At 35.9% G+C, this 26344-nt stretch overlaps 1 protein-coding gene across 1 annotated transcript in view; it reads right to left on the bottom strand.

Moving 5' to 3' along the window:
- Positions 1-21223, bottom strand: part of LOC108912012 (teneurin-a) — a 225486-nt gene extending 204263 nt beyond the window's left edge. The window contains exon 1 of the mRNA XM_018717129.1: positions 21037-21223. Within this exon, the coding sequence (XP_018572645.1) occupies positions 21037-21223 (187 nt within the window). The remainder of the gene's footprint in view (positions 1-21036) is intronic.
- Positions 21224-26344: the final 5121 nt, after the last annotated feature.

Below are 26344 nucleotides of genomic sequence, written 5' to 3'. Positions count from 1 at the left end.
AGCGTCATTGTAATCTTAAAGACATAATTAAGCGACCTATTATAGAATATCACCGTTTTTTTGACATTAACATTCTCAAATTGTGCATTAAAAAACCGAGCGCGTTTCGCTTATAAACAATTTGAATAAAATTGTTGCTATTTATGCTACCTCACCGAAAATAGATTCAATGGATAGTTCTCAAAAAATACAATTTATTTTTTAAAGAGCACCCTCTACGACCAACAGGCGCCAAGATAAGAAGTTTTTTTTAAAAAATAGCAGCGCAATTGTTTATAAACATTAAGACAAAGTTTACGACGTAAACTACGATTTCCCGTAAATTGCACTGAAAAATGTGGAAAATTAACGACTCACGTGCCCTTTAAAGAGAAAGTAGTTGTTAAGTAAGATGTCTGGCGTGGTGGTGGGGGAAGCTCATCCAAGCGAGTCGGGCGCGCGAGAAAAGTGAAAGTTCAAATTGATGCGCGCTGTAGAATTTTGCAAATATCTCGGCTTCTATTCATCGTAGAAACTTCTTTTTTTTAAAACTGGGATAGCTCGACGAAAAAATAACAATGGGCAAATTTACGAATTCGTAGAATAGCTCTGAACCCCAGAAAAAATGCATCTTTTATACTAAATTTTTTTTAATTCACAAAAATGTCACAAAAATTATTGTTAAACGAAATATTAATTAAAATTTCAATTTCGGAATTATTTTACTATTATTAAATAAATAAATGAAGCCATCGTCTAAGCAGCCGTTGACAACGGGCTGAGAAAATGAAAAAATCGCCTCAGTTTCGAATTTCGGAAACTGAAAATTCGTATTGAGGCGATATCCAGAGAGGTCAATGATATGTACAGAACCAAGGCAAGACCTCTGTGGATCCATCAAGGACCGTGATCGAACGTCAACCCGTATGCTTGATAAACGAAATACCTAGTCATATATAAAGAATATCCAAAGAATTAAGAACTCTTTGATCATTAGTTTCATCATTTTCCTTGTGTATATTCAACGATGAACATAATTTTAGTGCAATAACTTTTTTGAGTGATATGACTAATAGTAGTAGATATTTTCTAATTTTAGATTGTTGCAATTTTTTGCCTTGTTGGTGTATGTAGAAGAAACGAGTTTCGTAAAATGAATGACTTCTGGCACCATTATATATAAAATAATATTAAAATGGAATGTTTGTGCGGGAAGCTTTAAAATAGGGAACTTTCCTTATATATAAAAAAGAGGTAAAGATAAAATTGTGAAATTTAAAATTTTGCTAAAAAATACCACTTTGATCCATCCGATACACATACGACTTTAAAAACGTAGTTTGATGTTAATGTTTGCTCGTTTCCTGAAAGTTCACCAACATCAGCTTTTATTATTTTACGAGGAGACATCAAAGTGCATGAAATCAGACACACAGTCACCGTAGATCTCGGGGCAAACGCGGAGGCATCGTATTGCCATATTCTGTTTACTGTATGCGTTATGTCTGGGGGGAGGCGCCCACCCTTTAATTTTGCTCGAGGAACTCGATAGTAGTAAATGTTTAACAGCGCCATTTCCCATCCTCATTTAGCGTTTCTGCTACATTTGTTCATTTAATACAACAATTAGGCGAAAGATCGCGTCGAATTTATTACGTCTACATAATATTGCCGTTTCAATTACGCTTTGCTTTGGCGAACCGGGGCGGGTTAGATTCACAGTTATGGGTGGCAATAGCTACGGTCGGATCGAATTAGCCAGTCTGAAATATACAAATTAGGGTATCGGCTCCGAGGAATATCCCGGCTTTTTGCGTCATTTGCCTAATTTTGTATATTGGCTCGGAATCTTTTAAATGAAATCTGTGGAATGCGGTCGGGAAAATCACGGCCGAATCGACGTCGGCCTCGGTCAGCGGCAACATTCCGTCTTTAGTAATGTGTTAGATTTTTTTTTTTTAATTATAAATAGACGTTTTTCATATATACTACATTCATTCTCATTTCGGGAAAATTAAGACGCATATTTTGTGGCGGCCACTATATAATTTTTGAAATAATCATACTCTATTAAATATTAAGTGGAAGACAAAAAAATAGGGTGGTGGTGACTGAAAAATAGAAAATAATTCAAAAACTTTCGTATCAAATGACTCAGGATTTGCTGTATACTTCTGCTTCAATGTTTTTCCGAATCGAACACTAGATCTCTAAAATAACTTGGCGTATATAAAGATCCACTCTGATATATCCGACGTTGGTGCATTCATCTATTTCAATAAACGTCAAAGTAGAATACTACGATTTCCATGCGTTTTATCGACGTAATCAGAGAACACGTGTTGGAAAACATAACTTCTAGACGGCGTCCCGCTAAATCTCAAAAATAAAATTCACGCTAGATTAAATCCCACTCGTTTTTCACGCTATTTAACTTCGGTTCCTTACGCCGTTCAACTTCTTTCATAATTTGTCAGAATAATGTGTGATTATACATCATCCCGTCTCAGCCTTTCCAACATATTGTACAATCCCGATTCTTTGCTCGCTCGCTGGAACACGGACAGGATCACATGTTCGATGATCGGACAGGCGTTGAGGTTCCTTATTCGGTTTATTCTGGTTCGGTTCGTTTCCAATTACTAAAGTATTCCCCACTTGGCGGTGCCTCAGACTGTAAGTCCACCCATTTCATATCGGAACACGTGTTTGGAGGAGGCTAGCCTCCACTGCTTAGTTATTTTAGTTTATCGGTTCATGAAAGGTGTCTGTAAATTGTTTTTCAAAGAGAAAGAGTTTAGAGACAATACTCAAGTTTCTGTTGACATTATGAAAAAGCATGTATACGAATCCCGTAGATTTAGCTCCACCCTACACCGATGAATATTTTTCCTAATTCCTTGTAACCAGTTCGTTCTTTAATTAATTTTTTCACAACATGTTTTTTAAGCAATTTTATGACTGCGTCCACCTAAAAAAATCGATTCCTGCTTCTGTTAGACACTTCCACGGTTTACATTTGTTATGATTTATTAACCTGGGCGGGGCGAATTCGTATTAATTAAGAAATGAACGGCAAACACAGAAACTATACCTTGTTTTTCCTTCCTTAATGGAATACCCCCTTCGCTCGATTCCGAACAGGCATTAATCCAACGAAACTATTAATCATAAGGTAAAAGTGGTAAATATAAATGTTGATTCTGGGGTCGGCAATTATGCGGAATGCCTTACCTGTGTTTAACGAAGTTAGTGAACGTGAAAGGTATTCGCTGTAAGTGGATGTAAACAGAATTAATTCATAATGAAGCAGGGCGCCACTCCACCGTTGGCTTATGTTTGTAGTCTATAGACGGGGGGGTAGGGGGGCGGGCGGTGCGGGCACTTTGATTGATAGGCGCTCCCTCTAATAAAACCAATCAACCCCGCTCTGCCCCGGGGTCCGGTTCCAATCACTCACTGGGTCTTTTTAGCAGCGGCGGCCGAAGAAAATACGTTTTGTTGTTGTTTAAAGGGACGCGATAGAGAAATTTGTCTCCTAACCGGCACGAGCTCACAGAACGAGGTAATAATTGAAGGTCGGGGCAAGCGGCTCGTGCAGAGCAGTCACCGTGGACGCGTTACTGAAAAAATCGTCCCAGTTTCGAATTTCGGAAAACAAAAACTTCTCCGAACAATGCGAAATTTGAACTGAGGAATCTTATTCCTTCTAGCTGAGTGCGTTCTTTTTCAATCTCCCCCAGATCTGCTTGAATCAGAAATGCAAACTTATTTATGTCGATTTGTACTTCGAAATTTCTAGCTGGTATATATCAGGAGTCACCAACATCAAATACACTAATATACAGGGCGATTCACTGTTTATGATTAGGACTCTAACCATCGATAGATGTCGTCAAAATAAGGTCATTTTGAAGTATACATTTTTTCTTCCAAAGACTTCCTTTTAGAGATATCAGCTCTTGAAAAAACATTTCTTTTGTATTTTTAGTGAAAGCCATTTGTTTTTTATTTAGTATGAAGTGTACGAATGAAAAGCTCTCATTATAGTCTTCAAATTAGGCAGTGGCTCGGAAAGCACTATCCACGTCATTGGATCGGGCGTATTTTGGAAATGAATCTTGCCAGGACCTAATACCGGTCCCTTCGCTTGGCCGCCACGATCGCCAGATCTAAATCCCATGGATTATTTCGTTTGGGAATTTATTAAAGAAATGGTGTACAGTACAGTTCACCAGTCTGTACTCTTGAAATGTTATGAAGAAGAATTGATAATAATTGTGAAACTCTTAAACACATGCCCCAATGTGATTACGAGAGCAGTCTAAACCTTAATTAGGCGATGTGAGAAATGCATTGAGGTTCGAGGACAACATTTGCATTTCGAGTATTTGTTGTGATACTTTTTCTTTTGTAAACTATTGTTCATTGTTATTTCTGTATGTTTCTCTATATTAAATATTTTATTCTGTATTACTTTGTTTGAAAAACTTAAATCATTTCACATGTAAAAAATCCATAACAAGTCATTTTTCTCAAAAACCAAGGATTTCGTCATTGCTGTAGAATAAACCGCTATGTAAAAAAAATATTCATTTCGAAAACTTTCCAGTGGCGTACAAATTATATTAAAAATAGGGGTGGTCAGAGCCCCTTACGGACGCCTATGATTGATCTATTTTCGCAGTAATTAATAAAATCGATAGAGCTTTTCATTCGTACACTTCATACTAAATATAAAACAAATGGCTTTCATAGTTTAAGAAAAAATAAATAAAAACAAACAAAATGTTTTTTCAATAGCTTATATATCTCTAAAAGGAAGTCTTTGGAAGAAAAAGTATATACTTCAAAATGACATTATTTTGACGAGATCTATCGATGGTTAAAGTCCTAATCATAAAAAGTGTATCACCCTGTATAGTTGTGCCTCAGCAACATATACTGTGTGTTTTATCAACAGTAGATGTTGAACTGTCATTTTTCTAGCACAAGTTACTATTAAGAGACAATCAAGGAATTTCTCTTTAGAAAACTTAGAAATACACATTTATATTTTAAATATGGCCAATATGACATTGAATAGTTGCATGAACTCCAAAATTCGGTTTTACCCCACTTTAATATATTTTCGCAATTTTCATATACAGGATGTTTGTAAATAAGTGCGAAATATTTTAGGGGCTGGTTGCCGAAGTTATTTTGGGAAAAAAGTTCATATACTTATATAGCGTTTTCGTGATACAGTGCTTAAATTTTAATTATTTATTTATTTTTATTAATTATTTCAGAGTTTTTTAAAGATATTTACTTGAAATTTGATGGTTGTATTTTATTTAGAAATACTGACAGCAACCTACTAGATAATGTGTCAATAGAAATTAAAAATACACAACTTGCGATAAAATATATTTTTCCTCAAAAACGGCGCATCCTACGAAAAAAATTGAAGCGACCAATTTCATTCAGAATTGGTGGCGGACCTCCAAAAAAATATCAAAGCTGGAAAAAGTCAGTGGCGTACAATTTTTTTTTAATTAAAGAAAGTTGTGTCATTCTCGCACGAACGCCACTGGTGCAAGTGGAAATATTCGGATCACCCCAAAAAATGCACATATATCTCTCCTAAGCGTTTTTCAAATTTCGAATTAATATCTTTCAAACTCGTTGCGATTTATGTGAACCTGAATTTAAATCATATACTAACTCCCTTGTAGTTTTAATACCATCGCAGTTAGTCACCTTTTCCTGTATTCTTCTATTTTTACTTAAATATATCATTTATAAAAAAATGTAATTTAACACACCGCCTTCTATATTCCTCGAGCGTCAGATTTACAAACCCTCCTGAGTACCATAAAAAATAAATCACGTCTTTTCTAATCATATATGAATGACTTTCACTCCCGAATAACGTCCCTCCCACAAAAATTCCAGCTTACGATATACGGAGTTGGAAAAAATTAACTTACTAAGTTACGCCAGTGTTACAGCACCGGCAATTTCAACAAAAATGATAATGTTGTAATTAAAAAGTCCAACAGATCTGTCCCGTTGGTTCTACTAGACCAGCTCATACATTATAGAAAAGTTGTTATTTTTCTTGTGTAAAATGAAGGTCGAAAACATAGTAACAGTTATGAAGCATGTTTAGAAGATTTTAATACAAAAAAACGACACACAAAACTTGCATTTCTTGCGAAACCAATAATAGATTCATTTTTTGACCTTGAACTTTAAGGTCAATGTCAAATACAAGGTCGCCAGTATATTGGTGTCTTAATATGTTAAAACTCTTGTAAATAAAGTAAAAATTTAATCTATTATCTGAGCAGCTAATTACGTGTTCAATGTAGATAAAGTCGTCGTACAATATATAAAAAACGTGTTACAATACACAAGGCGCCGCATCAGAGGGATTACGAAAACATTAAAATGTACCCCAAACACGACAGGTTCTCGTCTGAGCGGATCCACCCGAAGCCCTGAAATTTTTCATTAGCTAAATTATACGTGTAGGGGCGGCAGCGAAACCCGCAGGTGTTCGCCGGGTATCGTCCTGTTCACCTTTGACTTTGTCCTGGGCGCCTTTTATTGCAGCCGACCCGATTCCGACGTTTAATTTTCTTTGGGTCTCCTGCGGCCCGCCATAAATGGAAATTGTACACCGCACGCTCGCCTCACCTCCGCCGGCTGTTATTGTTTTAAGCGCCGCCGCCGCCACCGCCGCCGCCGTAAATAGATCAGGAGCGGAGCCGGTTCAAAGAACAAACGGCCTCGCAGGCCTAGCTGCTCCGAATTCGCTTCTCCGCATACGTAAATTGTTAAAACTGAGGTAATAGCTTGTATAGCAGCCGTAAAATAGAACCCAAACCGCGAAAACTTAACGGTAAAACGTATATTCGAGGGTGACAAGAAAATATCAAGTGTTTTCCCACTCAGCTTGCTTTTATTGTCGTATTCCAAGTCCAAGGGGGCCCAAATTATCCTCCACGAGAAGCAATTAACATTTTCGACTACGTTTTGAAAATTTAAGTCGAAGTTCCCCGCCACTAGCAAATACCAGAGCCGCACCAGAGGCCGATGCTGTCAGCAGAGCTGCCACCGTCGACGCGCTGCAGAAATAAAAAATTCAACTCGGTTTTGGATTTCGCAAATAAAAACTTCTCCGAAATATGCGAAATTCAAACTGGAGAACCGCGATACAAAATCACAGTACCACGTCAGACTACAAATCCATCACCATTTCCAGGTGATTGCGATCCAAACTTGGGTAAAATCGAAAGAGGCCAATTGCCTAAACCTATGGCGGAGTCATCAAGGAATGCGATCAAACGTCGACCTTGGTACATGTTGCACGACATACAAATTGGATGTCGTAGAAATAAATTAAGATGGTGTTATTTGATTTATCCCAAGACGTTACATGAGCGATCAGAAGAAGCTTAAACTTAAAACCTTTGCTGCAGCTGTTTACCCCTGCCTGTCGTATCTTATATGCCAAATAAGGCACTTACGTATATAATAAACAACGATATTGATGTTTGTGGGCTTGAATAGGTTTCTGTTACATTGACACAAACTGGATGTGAGTTTCGGTCCATTGGACATCTTATAAGTTAAATAAAATACGATAAATAAAAACTACCGCCCACGGAATTCGATTCTGTTCGAGGCTGCCTAAAATAGTCCTTACCCAGCCGTTTACGTGGTATAAAATTTATTTTGCAGATGAATTCTTTATAGCACGGTTAGAATGAGGGAGAAAATTCGCGGCAATGGCAATATAGGCAAATTGATTCTCTTTGAGATTTATTAGGACCTGGATTCTCTCCGGTATCATTCGAAGTTTATTCGAGACTTTCGTATAAAGTCTTAGCCTACTTAGGATTTAGGTCAAATACAGAAATTACAGAACTCTGCTGATTCTACATTTTGACAACTATAAAAATGTTAATACAGGGTGTCCCTGAAAAGGATGGACAACGCTTGACCATATGTTCCTTGGATGAAAACGAGACTATTTAGCCTAACTTACCTATATACAAAAGTGCACGCCTACTGAGATATAGCCTTCTAAATATAGAACAGATAACCTAGTTTGTTTCAAATTATTTGAAAACTGTTTTTCTTAGAAACTTCAAATTTGGTACACATATTTTTTTATATAAGGGCAATGTAAATATAGAATTTGGTGAGAATACATATACAGGATGTTCTTTTTCTAGTGCCTGTGCGCCACTGGCTATCCCGTAACTTTTTTGTATGTATGCCAATGACGACAGAATTTATATTTTTAAAAATAAGCACTATTGTAGAAGATTTCGAGTAAAATTGGTATTTTTTACACATTAAATAATATAAAATCAGTTTAAGATAAATAGAACATTGTAGTACGAGGTACCATATAACAGAGAAACAAATTCATAACAAAAATTAAAATATTCGGTGTCAAGTTAGCTGTGATTTAATTTTAGCTTACTTTGTTTTTTATTGCAATTTATACTTTTGCTGAACAAACTGATATGTTAGTAGTTTTGGGTTATTGTGAAGGAAATTGTTGTGCTACTGTTCGAACATATGCTGAAAGATTTCCTAATCGAAGAACTCCAAATCACAAAACATTTGCTAATACGGAGAGACGCCTTCGGGAAACAGGACGTTTTTTACCTGTTACATTAAATCGTGGATAATGTACGGCCGGAGGCTACTTATTCAGCTGGAGGAACAAATTTTGGAAAGGGTCGAAGAAGTTCCTCAAGTAAATAAAAGGCGTTTAGCGGCAGAGGTTGGCTTTCAAAAAGTTCCTTTAATAATAGAGTATTAAAAGACCAGTTATAACAGGTTACAGGTATTACAGGGTACAGGTAGGTATTACAGGTTATTAAAGGTCTAACAGGTGGATAGGTAGAGGAAATAGTGCCCCTTTAAAATGGCCACCTAGATCCCCGGACCTACACCCATGTAATTATTTCATTTGGGGAACGTTGAGGACCACAGTTTAAAATAACTTTTCAGTAATACAGAAAACGAATATGGAAAAGAGTACAACATGAAATTAATGTTATGAGAGGTAATGCACAATTATTGGGTAATTCCTAATTTTCGAAGAACTAATGTTTGCGTTTAAGAACAAGAAAGTAACTTTGATTTACTGTAATATTATTTTAATGTGATTACAAATACCAGTTTATTTAAAATGTTAATGTTGACTTTCTTACATTATTAGTTGATATTGTTTATTTAAAATATTAGTGTTGATTTTTATTTTATTGATTGATAATATTAATACCAAAAATGTGTAGTTATTTTTTTTAATGTGACGTTTTTTCATTATTATTCCCTGCTTTGAGGCTGCAGTTATAAATTATTTTTTATAAATCGGAATTTTTGCCTATATTTAATGTATAATAAATGCGAATTTAACTCGAAATCCATAAACGATATCGAAATTTTGTAAGAGGCAAAAAATCTTCTAAAATAGTGCTTATTTTTAAAAATATAAATTTTGTCGTCATTGGCATACACACAAAAAAAATACGGGATAGCCAGTGGCGCACAAGCACTAGAAATAGAACATCCTGTGTATGTAGTCTCTCCAAATTCTATATTTACCTTGCCCTTATATAAAAAATAAGTGTACCAAATTTGAAGTTCCTAAGAAAAATAGTTTTCATATTATTTGAAAAAATAGGTTATATATTCTATATTTAGAAGGCTATATCTCAGTAGGCGTGCACTTTTGTATATATGTAAGTTAGGCTAAATAGTCTTATATTCATCCAAGGAACATGTTGTCCATCCTTTCAAGGGACACGCTGTATATTGTTTATTATATTATTTATATAAAATGTTGTATAATCATAAAACATGTTATTTGTTTTCTTTCCTTATGGACGTTGCCCTTTTCAAGAGTTTTATCGACATTTTATATTTTTTATTTAATAAAAAAGAAAATTATTTGTTTATCAGTCTACATTAAATATCTTCAGAGGTGTTTCAGAAAACACCTCTGAAGATGATATTGTGATATTTTTTGAAATATCTCGAAAACGAACGACGACGATATGAAATACTTCGCTTAAAATAATTCGTTGTACTACCCCTTTGAAGGATGACAGCTATTTCAGCAGCACCCTGTATTATTTCCGGTAATCGTCAGGCGATGGGATCGGAAGGCAAATATTGACCCGCCGCCGTCCTCATCGTCGCGTTATCCGAAATGACGCCGGCAAATCCCGGTGATACATCGCCGTAATGGATACCCAATTCATTACGGGCGACTAGCGGCACACCGGAGCGCAATCTGCACAACATAACTAAACGGACGTTCTCGGGTACAGCTATCGCCGCGGTAAATGTCAATTATAACGCAGCTAGACCGCCTAATTACCGGCGACATTCCGCCGAACGGCCGACGAGTGCGGGGGCTCATTTGGCACGAGCCCTAATTAGCGGACGGGGCCCGTTAATGCATTCACGGCGCGACAATTACGGGGGGATGAAACATTGGGCGGCGGCGGCGGCGGCGGTTTGCACGAAACGCCGCGGATCTGGTGTTCTAGAAAGGAGGTTTAAACTAATCTTATGTGACGTCCCTACGTCATACCACCCCTCTAATTAATGAAATTTTCCAGGTTTCCCTCCTTCCCGCGTGGTTAGGGCCTATGTCGTTCCTGGGCGCAAATGCGGCCTGCTTATAATAATATGCCGCCTCCTCTCCCGCACAAGTCTGGGCTAATTCTCGTGGTTAGAATGAGGGGTATAGATATTATTAATACGACAGTCCTATTCTGGACATAATAATTTTTCCTTTTAAATGTAACAGAACAACAACCTACAAAGCAAGTAACAAATATATAATATTATCATAAAAAATTGAGTTAGTGTGATGTTATTGTATTACGCATATCAATTTCCCCGCGTTTTAAGGTAATCCATTTATTTTGTCTCCGTACAAGTTGTCAGCCCCCGAAAAAGCCTTTCAGTGTAAATACAGCTTTCACGAGTGGAGAGGTAAAATTGCAGCAAATTGCGTTAACGGTGAGTGCAGACTTCAATTGGCCGCCCACCAAGTGTATGGATTTTCATTTTTTGCCACACTTTGACCTTTCAATATGTGCTCGGTTCGGCGATTGAAAAGTTTCCGTTGGGTATCTGCACCTTCCCATATCATTAAATGTTCTCTTCCCTTTATATATTTTTTGTAAGAGTCCTTATTTTAACCTTTTCGAATAAAATACGAAGGAAAGGTCCCTCAACGTTGAGGTAGGTATCGCTTCTTCAGAAGACACTCTGGAGCTAGAGATTAAGTCCCCTGGACAGTATTTATATTTACTGTGTGTACATGGCGTTTTGCTGCGAGTCGTTTAAGAATCCAGCTAGTTTTAAGCTCTCCTGTCTTCTACCAGTCCATTCTTCCGTTCAATTTGTCGAGTTTTGGTCAAAATCTTGGTATGGGTTGGTTTTCTGCAAACTGTGCAATCTAGAATGTCGTACGGTTTGCTCTTGACAAATACATCTAGTAATAGACCAGGGTCGATAATTTTTGAAACCAAAAAAAATTATAGTAGGATGAAACCCTTTGGAAAAGAAAGAGAATATAACAGAAATGAAAGGAAAAATAATTTACGGGCGATCTGAGGTCGGGAAGGGGTAGGGGGTGAGTTTTTAAGGGTAAAAACGGTTTCCCTTGATTTCCAGAAAAACTACAAGTCTTATGGAAAAAAGTTAAATGACAAAGTTGTAGGTAATAAAAAGATCTACAACTTTTGTATTTACACTTTTTTCACATAACCTCAAAATTTATGTGAAAAATTCAAATAACCAAGTTTTTGGTTTTTTATTTTTATCTTTTAAAAAAAAATTTTTTTTTCACGAAATTTGGTGAAAACTTACCTATTTATGTCCCAAACACGCTGTAATTTTTTTGATTTGAAATATTTATTTTTTCACCTTATTTTTACTTAATATCGAAAAAGCACCCTAATTTTCAATCGAAAATTCTCACGTCAAAATATCTGCTTTTTTAAAAACGTCGGTGGGCTTTTTCTTCGTTGAAATCTCTACTTTCTGATGGTGTAAAAAAAAATATACATTACTATGGTAAGTTTTCTCAGGAAATGCAAAGAAACGAACTAGAATCCGAAAATTTTTTTCTAATCATTATGTACAATTTTGAGCTATTTATTAAAATTTACACTTTAATTACTCGAAAAACGTAAGATTCCATGTTACATTGATAAACAAAAAAATTACAAGTCGAAATATACTATTATAATTAACAACCAAATAAGTTAATAAAGTTAATATTTAATAAGACATCTACAATATTTTGAGAAAGTTGTAGAATCTTCTTTCGTTTCTTTGCATTTCCTGAGAAAACTTACCATAGTAATATATATATTTTTTTACACCATCAGAAAGTAGAGATTTCAACGAAGAAAAAGCCCACCGACGTTTTTAAAAAAGCAGATATTTTGACGTGAGAATTTTCGATTGAAAATTAGGGTGCTTTTTCGATATTAAGTAAAAATAAGGTGAAAAAATAAATATTTCAAATCAAAAAAATTACAGCGTGTTTGGGACATAAATAGGTAAGTTTTCACCAAATTTCGTGAAAAAAAAATTTTTTTGTAAAAGATAAAAATAAAAAACCAAAAACTTGGTTATTTGAATTTTTCACATAAATTTTGAGGTTATGTGAAAAAAGTGTAAATACAAAAGTTGTAGATCTTTTTATTACCTACAACTTTGCTATTTAACTTTCCATAAGACTTGTAGTTTTTCCGGAAATCAAGATAAACGGTTTTTTATCCTTAAAAACTCACCCCCTTCCCCTTCCCGACCTCAGATCGCCCGTAAAGTATTTTTCTTTTCATTTCTGTTATATTCTCTTCCTTTTCCAATGGGTTTCATCCTACTATAATTTTTTTTCACCTTTTACCATTTTTGAAGGCTTAAGCACTGGTCTATAATGGAACAGTACCTTCTCGCGACAACGACATTGTTTTAGATTGTTTTTAGCATCGACCAAACCTCCAAGGTTTTATATGAAAAAATAAGCCAGGTTCTTTCTAAAAAATAAGCAAACACCCAATTTCCGTAAGGTTCTTCACTTCTTTTTGAAATACGCAAGTCACTGAATCGTTTGTACACCAATTCGTATGATTTTCAAGTATTAAAATTGGATGAAGTTGAAAAGAGAGGAAACTTTTAAAACTGTCTAACCAAATCATCTCGTAGGAAAAGGCAAATCGACGACAGAAGAACGCGCGTAGTGCAAGTAGACAGCTAAAAATTACCCACAGCAGCAATCCCGCCACCTAGAGATTTAACTGAAAGGCCCAAATTAAAAACGCGACATCCAGCATATTAATTGACATTCCAGTTATCCGTCCGGCCCCAGATTATGACAGTATGTAAATGCCAGACACGTTGAATGTGGGAAATGCATGTCTAAATGTTGGCCGGGGCTCGCAATTTGACTCTGTTGTTACGCCTAATCACGTCACTTGTTGCTACGACGCCCCCGGTGCCCTGCGTCGCTCTGCTGTGACGCCTCTTCTAAAATTACACACCCCCCGAAATGGACCGGCAGCTAGCTGGGACAAAATACTCCCTCACGCGTCTAGTTGGTCGAATTGAATTTTATTTGATTGATTCAACGAACGTACCTTTATTTAAAGGCAAAGTGTTTATATTTTAATTCCAAGGAAACTATAATTATTTATTGTATAAGTGTTTTAAGTAGTTTTTATTCACGCAAGAAACACGAGAACGTAGTTCGATTTTCTTGATGAATTGTTTGAAAATATGCCTAGTTTTCGACAATACTATTTGTCCTGCTATTTATTTGTCACATGATTTTCGAGGCTAGTGTTGCAGTAAACAAAGTCAGTGCTTTGAAAATTATCCTATACTAGTGGGAAGGGTTTTATTTTATTTAAAGCATATTACCTCATAAACATTTAATATTATGTGAATGTATGAATTGTAATCTACGTTTTAAATTCATTTTTATTGTATTGTAGTTTGAGGTTAAGTGTTTACTAAACAAATTGAATTAGACTTTCTGTTTTGTTATTATAAATTAGTTACTTGTAGTGTACTAGTGTTTAGCTTGACATGTTTTCTTTATTATGAAGCTAAATTTGCATTTAAATTTATTCAATTCTAATAAAAAGTTAAAACTTAAAACTAGTTAATATTTTTCCTTGAACTAAAATACATCACAGTGCATTGTAGTTAAATTTTCTTGACATAAGACTTGGCAAACCAATAATTCTTTAGTACGCATGCAAAAACCCTTCGTTCCTTGTAAACCTGGATTCGTGTTCCTTTTTTTTTAATTAATAGCAACTTTGAAAAATTAGTTTCACTTAAAATAAGCTTCACCTTACATATTTTCTCTGATCGTAAATACTTTTAAAAGTATCTTTCTGTCTCCGACTTTGTTTACTGGTGCGCGGAAAGATTGCAGCGAGCTGAAAGTCTAAAATCTCCAGTCGATACTCGGCGAAAAAATATCGAGTACCGCGTCGAAACCGGCTCATCATAAAATTGATAATTTGCCAGTGGAATTCGTTTAGTAATCTGCATAAATGATTAATTGCTGTGGATTTACATAAAAATGTGAATGAGATATTTGTCATCCATGTCTGGCCATATACGGTACAATTATCAAAAAATTTATCGACGGGCGTCGACGTTTTGGAATAGATTGTGACGAAATTCCATAAATTTTATTAAATATAACGAGCGTTCAAATAAAAACGTGGTCAAGTTGGATCTGAAAATTTGGACGTAGGGCGTAGCGTATAGCAAATGAACTTAAACGTCATCTGTCAAAGCGCTATATCGCCGCTATCAATTTGAATATTTTCGTTTTAAAAAGCGTTTAAAATGGTGTTTTCTCAAGAACAAAAAGTGTTTATCATAGAGTCCTACTTTAGAAATGGACGCAAGATTGATGGAATATGGAAGTATTCTATTGAGGAATGTTTCATAGAATTTCAAAATCAATTTCCCGGCGTTGTTGAGTACAAAATTTTTCAAAGTGCAGTTCAGCGTTGTGTTAATGTTTTTCGTGAAACGGGCAGTGTAACAAGAAAAGAAGGAAGCGGCCGACCTAAAAAGCGGACTGAAGAATTAAAAGAAAATGTCCAACAAATAATGGAAAATGCGCCAAGAACTTCTGTACGTGTTTTATCACAAATGGTGGGAGTATCAGTCGGTACCTGCCACACAGTGTTAAAAAAAGATTTGCGTTTGTTCTCCTATCGTTTAACTTGTCAGCAAGAACTTCATGAAGTTGATTTTCCGCGACGGGCTGTATTTTGTGAATGGTTTTTAAACAACTACGGTGAACTTCATAATATCACCTTTTTTTCTGATGAAGCCTGGTTTCATTTAAGTGGTTACGTAAACTCACAGAATATGAGAATGTGGTCTTCTGAAAAACCAGATAACTTTTTTGTCGAGGGCCCTCTACACGCTCAAAAAATTGGAGTTTGGTGTGCTCTCAATCGAAGGAGGATTTATGGACCTATTTTTTTAATGGTACTCTTACTGCGCAAAGGTATAGAGAAGAAATTATCGCTCCTTTTGTTAACCAGCTGGAAGAAAACGAAATTACAAAATTTTACTTTCAACAAGATGGCGCAAGGGCACATACGGCAGGCGAGACGATGAATATGTTAAGGTAAGTTTTCCAAAATCGACTAATAAGTCTCAATGCTGAACATGAATTTCCACCGAGGTCATGTGATATTACGCCGTGTGATTTCTTTTTGTGGCCTTACCTTAAAAACACTATTTTTGAACTGCCTATTCCTGATTTAAACCATCTGCAGGCTCGACTTATAGACAAGATTCGTGAAATTAACAATACCCCGAGCATCTTAGAAAACGTCTTTAATTCTTTGAGGAACAGGTGTGAAAAGTGGTTGGAACAAGGAGGGGGACACTTTCAGCAGCTGCTTTAATTTATTGTTATAACAAGGAGGGGGATACTTTCCGCGGCTCCTTTAATTGTTTGTTATTGTTATCACGATTATTCTTTAAAATAAAGTTATATAGTCATTAACGTTATTGAAACTGACAGCTGCTATACAGCTCGTTGAGAAATGAGGTTAAGTTGGTCGCTATAAGCTACTCCCTACGTCCAATGTGTCAGAGCCAACTTCGACCACGTTTTTATTTGAACGCTCGTTATATGTATAATAGACACTTTATAGATAATGAAAGGAAAACGATGTGGATTTTACAAGAGCCTACTGAAATTTCGAAAAATGCAGATTTTTTTAATAAATAAATTTAGAAAAATAAGTAATTATATCATTGAGGCAACTTTTCCAATTAAATTGATAACTGTAACTGTATGAAAAAGACTATTTTGATCTGGAAAGAAAGAAGCTTTTTGTTCCAATTAGCGAAAGTGTCTTTTCAAACAGAGTTTCGCAAAAACAATTTATATTGTTCGTAAAACTTTTGTTTTTGTTCCAAAAATCCGAAAGTGAGACGAAAACGAAATAGCAAATGATCCGAATTTCCTCCAAATGTATTTAATTGAAGTGAAATTGCATCAAAATGGAGCAAATATTAACTCCCAAACGAATAATCTAAAAAGAACGTAGCAAAACAAAAAAAAATGCACAAGACACTACATTTCCAGAGGTAAATTTCCTGCTAGTTATTACCATTATAGAATCGTGAAGGGAGATTATTCACCGTTGGCATTAGTATTTGTGACACCTGCGGGATCCAGACGAACGCCGACAATTTTCTTTGTGAAATTTCCCGAGGAAAAATCCGAGTCAAACAAATTCCGGATAAGGACACTCGACATAATAAGGAATAGGAAAACGAGATCGAATTGAGAATTCTTGCAGCGGACAGGAAACATTTCTCAAAGACACTTTTAATTAAGTACTGGAGGGTCAGGTAGAATTAGGAAGGCTTCCCACTATCAATCAGGGAGGCACCAGAAGGAGTTCGGTTCGGTCTGAAAGCTTACAGTCTGAATAGGCAGGCTCTTTCCGGCTCTTTGACCTCGCAACCTGCTCTGTCGCAGCGTTTTGGTCAAGTGTCTCCATGGATACACGGTGTGCGCCTGCACAGCGGCGGCTCGTCACCTCGAATGCACGGGGGCGTCCGCATAAGCGAAATTTCACGTGAAATGCTAAATAGGGTGGTCCTGAGGTACGTTTTGATAATAAAGGGGATGATTTCTTCGTTAATTCTAAGAAAACAAGTTCCTATGAAAGAAGGTTCTAACAGGATGTTAAATTAAAAAAAAAAATTTTGTCCGTGCAACAGGAACTTTAAGGCAGAATATACTGAAAATATATAATGGCAATATAATGGCAATTTCTAGAAAGCTTCATTCTTGACCTTCTACAACGCCATTGGCGTAGATAGGGGTATAAAACACTATGTATTGAAAACAAATTTGTACGCCACTGAAGTTTTGAAGGTACATTATCAGTTTCTTTAATATTGTTTCCTTAAAAAGTTTGCTAGGATCAGCAACTACTGACTACTACAAAAGAAGTAATGGCTACAAATAAGTCGTAAAAATAGTACATTGCTCGCTTGCGCGAGTGCGGTAAATTATCTTGTGTGATATGAGACTTTTGTCCAACAGGTGCAGTTTTTTAACAAAAAATAAGCTTCAAGAGATATTTTAAAAAGTCAAGCAATTAAGTCTTAGTTGTTAACGCCTGTGGGCACTAAATTTTGTCGAAGAATAATTTTAACCGAAATATACTAGGACGCTTTTGATTTTGCCTGCAGACACGAACGCCACTGGTCGCGAGCGATATTAGTTCGGATCCGGATCCCTATTACGTACACGCGCAGCTTGTTGCACATAAAAATTTAGATTTCACGTCAATCCAGCCGTGCTAGATAACAAACAGTGCCACCTTTCTTACCTTTGTCCCTACAACATATTTTATACATTTTGCATCGGCAAAGTGAACGCTTCCGTCCCTATCGCACCGATATTGACTTTATATTTGTCGTTGCCGCCCATCTACTGCCGCGAAAAGCTGAGTTTTCATAAAGTCTTCGCCGGAGATACAATAAATAATAAATATTGCCTTTATAAAAGCATTACTTAAGAAAATAATTGCAAACATTTTTTGGAAACTGATAGAATTTTGACGTTTTATGTTCTCTTCTTAAATAGCCATATTTGTCAATCAGTAACGCAAACCATGGCGGCAAATTTGGTATAAATTTCGTTTGTAACAATTTGTTTGTAATTTTGACAGTTCATGTCATGATAATCCCTTGACTTGATTTTTGACTAAGAAAAATTGAAGATAATATAACAAACTTTTTAATAAAGTTTGCAATGGAACAAATATTTTACAAATGCTTGTATTAGTGCTCAAAGTATATTGTATTACACTTTTGATGGTTCTGCTACTAATCTAATAAGAAAAATCAAGTGTAATAAGCAACAATGAATAAATGTCTGTTTCGTTAAACAAGGACTCGAAAACCATAAGCAAAACATTCTTTCCCGATTCTGACATCAGCGAAGGAATGTCCCTCATCTCGGAACACTAAAAATCACGGCACGTTTGTTCCTAATATCATTTTGATATTATTACCATACCAGCGCGTTACTTAGAATACAGATTATCAAATTATTCTTATGACGTTATAATACCAAACTGAATTTTCAATGATTCTTGTTTTATATTAACGTCTTGTTTGGCAGCAGAGGGTTAGACTTTTTACATGCAAAGCAGCCCTGTTTTTGGAATGCTAACTACGCCGTATTTTTGGCTATATTTGACGTTAAGGGGCGATATCGTGCGCATGCAACTACCGCGTTCTTATGGGGTGGCAACTGAGAAATTCTTTAAAATACCAACATATTTTTGTCTGTATTATGCACCTTATAAAGGAGAAAGAAAACTATTTATTCATTTGCTGTTAAGGTACCTACTTGGTAATGACGTCAGCCATACATTACTTTATTTATAAACTTGTAAAGAGAAAACACTGTGATTTATTGGGGCATTACTGTAGTTTTCCGTTTGTTTAATTCCAGATATCTATCCTGAAGGTCTTTTTCTATTTTCGCTGCTAAGTTTTCATACAAATGGCCGCGTTCATATCTTTGCACCGACATAAATAATTATTATCTGGTTTTGAAATCATGAATGCACAGAAAATATATTCATTAACACTCCCAGATAAAGGATATTTATTGCTGGCAATTCTATGAAAAATATTATTCATTAGTTGATGGCTGCAGCACTGTGACCTACTAGTCAGTGGAGTAACCGGCAATTTTCAGTTGGGGCACCATTATTCTGTCAAATTATGTTAAACTGGTGACATGACAAAAAACAAATCTCTTGTCATTTTCATCAGCAAATACTTTAATATAGCTTTACACACATTATTGTCACGTATTCTTGTGGTTTTGTAGGAACATTAACCTGTAGTGTTCTAAAACTAAAATAACAAGTACAGAGATAAGTAACTTGAACACTCGTAGCAAATTTTCGTAAATTCCTTTGTTGTTCTTAGGTTGGACCTGTGGGGGTCGGTTGGCCATCAGAACCCGTTATTCATTCGGTCTGGCCTTAGAAATGCTCTATCTTGTCAGAATTTTGAAATATTAATTCTTACTATTTATTTACTAAAATACATACAATATTTTTTAATAATTGATGTCACCTAAAATCACGAGACGTAAGATGGACTCACGTTAATCAAGCACCCTAAATTATAAGAAGAAATGAGACTCACATTAATCAAGCAGCGGCATCTTAAGAGGCGAGGGCTCTCACGTTAATCAAGTATCTCGAATTTTAAGAAACGAGGAAAACTCACGTTAATTAATCACCCTGAACTGTGAGAGGCGGGGAGTCTCACGTTAATCAAGCACTTGAATCGTGAGAGGCGAGGACACTCACGTTAATCAAGCACCCAAAATCGCTAGACGCGAGGGCACTCGCGTTAATCAAGCACCCAAAACGTGACGCGCGAGAGGGTTAATCAAGCACCCTGAATTATAAGAGGAAAGGAGACTCACATTAATTAAATATCCCAAATTATAAGAGACGAGGGAGACTCACGTTAATTAAGCACCCTGAACTATGAGAGGCGAGGAGTCTCAAGTTAATCAAGCAACCCGAATCATGAGATATGAGAGAGACTGACGTTAATTAAGCACCCTGACTATGAGAGGCGAGGAGTCTCACGTTAATCAAGCACTTGAATCGTGAGAGGCCGAGGGCACTCACGTTAATCAAGCAACCCGAATCATGAGAGACGAGGGAGACTGACGTTAATTAAGCGCCCTGAAATATAAGAGGAAAGGAGACTTACATTAATCAAGCACCTGCATCTTAAGAGGCGAAGGCACTCGCGTTAATCAAGCACCCAAAACGCGAGACGCGAGAGGGACTCACGTTAATCAAGCACCCTGAATTATAAGAGGAAAGGAGACTCACGTTAATTAAATATTCCAAATTATAAGAAAGAAACGAGGGAGACTCACGTTAATTAAGCACCCTGAATTATGACAGGCGAGGAGTCTCACGTTAATCAAGTAACCCGAATAATGAGAGATGAGAGAGACTGACGTTAATTAAGCACCCTGACTATAAGAGGCGAGGAGTCTCACGTTAATCAAGCACTTGAATCGCGAGATGCGAGATGGCGTTAATTAAGCACCTCAAAGGGAACAAACTATCTACATACACGTTACTTTTTGTGGTTGTCGCTAAATGTCATCAATATAGGTTTTAGGTGAAAAACTACCAGAAAATCCAAATTCGATTTTGAAACAAGCTTTTGGCTTTACTTCACTTTTTACTATTTAATAAAATAACATATTGTATGCAGTGTATCAAGAAACATAGAAAAACGCATTCTTCAACGTGTACCCACAAACCGAGCGTCCGCTATGTCCTCCAGACGGCTTCAGCCGTCGCGACGGACACAATCCGACTAGTAATTCGAATTCCGAGCGCGGAAAGATTCAAATGAACCCGTCTAAATACTTTTTCGGATTGGTGTACTCACTGGAATATTCCTGCTGTGCCTGCGCCAGGAGGGAGGCGAACACATGACTGTCTACCGGTCTCGTGGGGATCTCCTCCTCGCTGGAACTGTAGCCTCGCTCCCGCCACTCCAGGCTCCGCTGCCGCCTCATGCTCGCCATCTCCTTGGGCCCTCGCCGGCTGTTCGACGAGGCGCTGGAGCTGTTCATCGCGCCGATAGGTTCATCTGGAACAACACGAATGATTGGTTTTGCTGGATTCGCTGTGGAGTACATGGAATTTTATTTGAAAATAGCCTGGGTCCGGATACCAAATACAAATAGTTTTTAAACCGCCTTAAACACCAGGTACCCTCTGCAAGTCTACGAAATTTTATTGCAAAGCAGCCCACCGCAAAATTGCAGAATTGCTTCCAGAAAGTAGTCAAAGTTTTTAATTTTTTTTCATTTAAATATACTTGAGACCGCTATAGGTGTTAAGAGAAACCGCATATTTATTAAATTTTATTTGAATTTTTTTTCCAATTTTGCTAAAACAATCTTTAGGAATATTCAAAATAAATGAAAAGTAAAGACAAGCTTTTATTAAAATTAAATTAAAAACTAATTATTTTATGCAAAAGGAAATTAATTTTCCAAATTTTCGAACACGGATCGGCCCTTAAAACCACCAGAACATTTTTCGATGACGCCACAACCATGTGCGCTAGCTCATGGTCTATAATTAAAAAATGGCAAATTACAAAAAAAATATTATACTCAGATCTTTGATTTCAAAGTTTAAATTTATTTGCGGAGAATTTAAGAAATTAAAGAAAGTAAACCCACAACAGTTAATAATAAAAAAAAAAAAATTTTTAACATTACAAATAAAAGGATTGTGAGATTACTAAGTCTTTACTCTTTCCAGAAAATTATAAATATGGACTCACACTTATCAATTTCAAATTTAAATAAAAAAAATGTTTGCATTTCTTTCATACATTTTATTCTCATGATCACGTAATCTATATTTTTCAATAGGATTTTTTTCTTTTAAGTCGAATCTTAATATAAGGAACTTCCATCGGAGCAGCTAAAACAAAATTCATCGCTTTGAGAGAGACGGCGATAAAGCATCAAGATTCCGTCATACAGGAAGGCAATAATTGGAAGAAACTCCCGACTCACTTGTGATAAAGGAAGGAGCAAATTTCCGGAATGACAACTTCCAGCGCATATACACCTTTTGCGCTCCGCCAAATAGGTAGAAGGAAGTTGAAAAATAAATTACACAAACTAGGAGTCGTCGGGAGAGGTATTTCTCTGAAAAACGACCTCCGCAGGAGATCTTTGTGCCAGCTTACACTTCTGGGAAATTTATTAAATATCAGGAGTCCGAACAAAGAGAAATTCGTATCATAAACACTTCAATGGCTTTTTTCTTTCTCGCACAAAGCCCCGCCGACTTCTATACCTTTCGTTTCGGAAGCGTACCGGCAAATTCGATGAAATTCTTAACCGATTAATTGGTAGATAAATTAGGTACAAGATAATCCGCAATACTATTTTAGAGCCATTTTTATTACCATCATAATAATATGTACAATCGTAAGCATTAGCCCGAAAGTCGGAAACCTGTGCGGGAGGGGTGGCGGCATATTATTATTCAGTAGGCCGCATGTGCGCCCAGGAACGACATACTTTTGTAAGTCCTAACCACCACCATTCAGTGCAGGACTGACCGGTATTAATCTCTCACCGAAAATAGTTGTTTGATAACTATTGAATAGTACTGAATAAGAAATAACTAATAAAATAATTAGAGTAATTAACATACACATGAAGCAAAAAATATATAAAAACAGTTATTTATTGTATAAGTGTTTTAAGTAAGTTTTATCAACGCAACAATTTTTAACGCTAGAGCGTAGTTCGAGGATACAAAGCAAAAAAAGTTGGAGCATTGGAAAGAGCTAATTCATATAAGTTTGTTAGAAAATCTAATTTACTGTTCAATTTCGTAAATAAAAGTCCTCAGATGCAATCAAATTAAATTCTAGGGAACAATCCGGCAGATTAAGGGGTTTATTAAGCCCCTAACTGTTCTAAAATGATAACAGGTCTCCCCAAAAAGTAAATAAACTACTTAGAATTAACCGGGAAGCATTAAGAAACAGACCGTTTCCTTCATAATCGCATAATTAACTTCGTAATGATAAGGTAGGCCACCAGGAAACGATCTGGGGTCAGCTGAAACGGTTCGTTATGACATGAATTCATAACGCTTATTAATTTTTGAGGAAGCAGGTTGTCTCTTGGGAAATATTACTGTCCCGAAGAAAGATAATTACCATCGATTTATATTAAAAGTCTGTAAAACTGTGCAGTTCTGAAATAAAGCGACTATTTTATTTATTTATCCACACTCACCTTATAATCGGACTTTTATCCACACATATGAATCGCCTAAAGTGATAGAATAATGAAAAAATAATAAAATTATAATAAATCAAATTAACATTTACATTTATAGTAATAGCCATTTCGTTTTTTGTTTTATCACATTTAACTTCCTTTCCGTTAATAACAACCCTTTTAGCATTGTTGCCATCATTTTCGGAACGCATAACATCTGCCGAAGTTTGTGAAGAATTTGCACAAGTTACAGATGTCTGTTTTTGAAAGGAACAGCTATATTTTCCTTGGATTTTCCTTGCAATATAGATATAGACTCCTCGACATAACTTTCTGCTACAGAGGAGCTCTTCTATTCACCATACCGTTTGATGGTTGTAAGATCAGCACCTTTATTGGCCAATAAAGTTGTTGAAGTGAGCCTCATAAGTACAATGGCCAGCATATGCTTCTGGATTTGTGACACACTATATTGGATACAGTAGAAATACAGAAAGTCATGCTACTCATTAATAGCGCATTATTATTAATTTGTTTTATAAAAATAAATTAAAATTTTTAGAATTATTTATACTTATATTATTGCGTTTAAATTAATTAAAATAGATAAAGCAATCACTGAAACAGAAACGGTGTAATATCTAAACTAACTCCATGATAAATTAATTTAATACATAATTGCCCATTATCTCACTGAATGAGTAAATCTGATTATCTTGCGGTTGTTACAATTTATTTCCCTTCCTGGCGTCTCTTTATGTTTTCTGTTACTTAATTACAAAGACCAATTTGGGCGCCTTATCAAAACACTTTCAAAAATAAAGATATTATTTATTCGCCGGTTAATTCTCATTAACTGCCCCTATTTTTTTAATTATCCTAATGGGCTCCCGCATCTCCGTTTTTAAATTATTTTGTAATCTAATTTACCGGCTACATCTTTTATTTATTTTTATTGGCTACTTCTTTATGGTGCAATACAGGTCAGTATAATCTGTGGCCACAAAGATAAAATAACAAGATGCTATAGAATTTTGGTGGATAAGACATTGACAAACGGTGAATGTAGACAAAATGTTACGGCAGCAGAATGTATGTAAATCGTTTTCCTTTCCGTTGAACTTGCAAATAAGCGTGAAATTTACCTGTACCTTTAGGTACCATCATTGGAAACTTAATGTGATGCGTCAAGTGAGAATACGACGTGTCATTCCCTCTCGACTACAGCAGTTCTCAATATGTTTACATTTTTTCATAAAGTTTTTTTACTTCATATCTTACAAGATTATGAGTCTTGTAGGTTTCTACGAAAGGTGACATTTCTCTGCATTTTGCGGAACACAAAATAACGGCACAAGCGTTTTTGTCAAACGCGGCAAATTTGCGCATATAAAACAGTAACGAAACAGCCGGTAAACTAAAGCTGCAACTCGCTATTAAATTAAAAACTTTAATTAAACAAGTTAACTAACAAATTATTAACCGCAGCAAAAATAATACACAAGCGGGTTGTTCAAGTTTTTACAGTTTGCGCTAAACGATATTACACACATAAATTCTGTCGATTTTCCATTTGTTTACATCGCATTCGAGTTTTATGCGTGTATTGGCCGGATACAAATTTATTGTACCATGGCATCCATGCCAAAATGTCGCAGACGTCATTACGGCTTTATTGGGTGAATCAAATTATAAACCGAATCAAACTAATCGAGATTTATTAAAAGTTTCTGTAATTCCGATGATATGTATATGCAAATGTGACCAATATTGCCAATAAAACGCTTGTCATTGATATATTTATCGGAACACGAGAGAGGGATAACCATTCTTCGTTCTTTTGCTAAACTTGTAGGAAAAGTTGCTATGGTACACTCAAATTAACACCAAGAAACGTAAAGGAAAATGTTGCAAATACTTGAAACAGAAGAGAATTTCACCCTCGAAATTTCAAGTTGCTCTCGCGATAAATGTTGCAATTTCCCCACGTGTAAAACTGCGGTTTTACGTTTGCAAATTTAACCCGGCTTTTCAAAAGGCCGCCGCAATATGTGCCGCATAAAAATTTATGTGAAACTAACTGAAACTGCCTAATAAAAGTCCCCCCATGATCTTTATTATAACCTCGTAAATTTATAATAAATAGTTGGTGAAATTACGGTTTGCCCAATCGGAGGCGGGCTCCATTTTTAATGGCTTTTTGTTTCCGTTGCGGGAGACTGTATTGGTCGCTTATAAATAAAAATTCCTGACGGCCTCTCTCAAGTAATATCTAATAAAATATATTAATATTTTATGTGGGGACCGCGCGATTCCAACAGTTAGAGTAAACATAATGTTATAATAAAGTTCCCCGTTTTATTACCGGTTGTACTTTCTTCGTCACTTTGATTCGGCGTTGCCGAGGTTAATGTGAATTTTGTGTTTCGGGGTCGGGCAGGGACGTGGATCGTACATTGTGGTTCCAACTTTAGCCGCCAAAGTTCATGAAGGAAATTAAAATACTTCATTAGGTTTTGCAAGATGTGAATAATCACATTTAAATACATATGTCTAACATAAAAAAATATAACCTAATAAAACTTGAACCACCCTGTATACAATATGGTTGTTTCCCATTCTTTAACACATTTTAAGCATGTACAGGGTGTTAATGAACTTATGTCAAAAATTTAAAAGCGTGAGAAAAGAGCAAAAACTGAGTTGACAGATGTCAGTTGATGAAGTTTAAGGTTATAGAGAAAAAAGGTAACTAAAAATGTGTTGGAACTGCTGAAATATATTTATTGTATCGCGGCGAGTACTTGGAAAATATTCTATAACACCTTTTACGAGTTTGTAGGTTTCTTATGAAACCGGACTGAATTCGAAAGTCAGTTTGTAATGCATTGTTGTAGTGATTGCTGTGCTGTTTTTCGGGAGTATATTTAATAT

Source organism: Anoplophora glabripennis, unplaced genomic scaffold, assembly GCF_000390285.2.
Source record: "Anoplophora glabripennis isolate ALB-LARVAE unplaced genomic scaffold, Agla_2.0 scaffold88, whole genome shotgun sequence".
Classification (NCBI taxonomy): domain Eukaryota; kingdom Metazoa; phylum Arthropoda; class Insecta; order Coleoptera; family Cerambycidae; genus Anoplophora; species Anoplophora glabripennis.
Note: the sequence above shows the minus strand (reverse complement) of the source record. Positions and strands in the feature narration are given on the sequence as shown.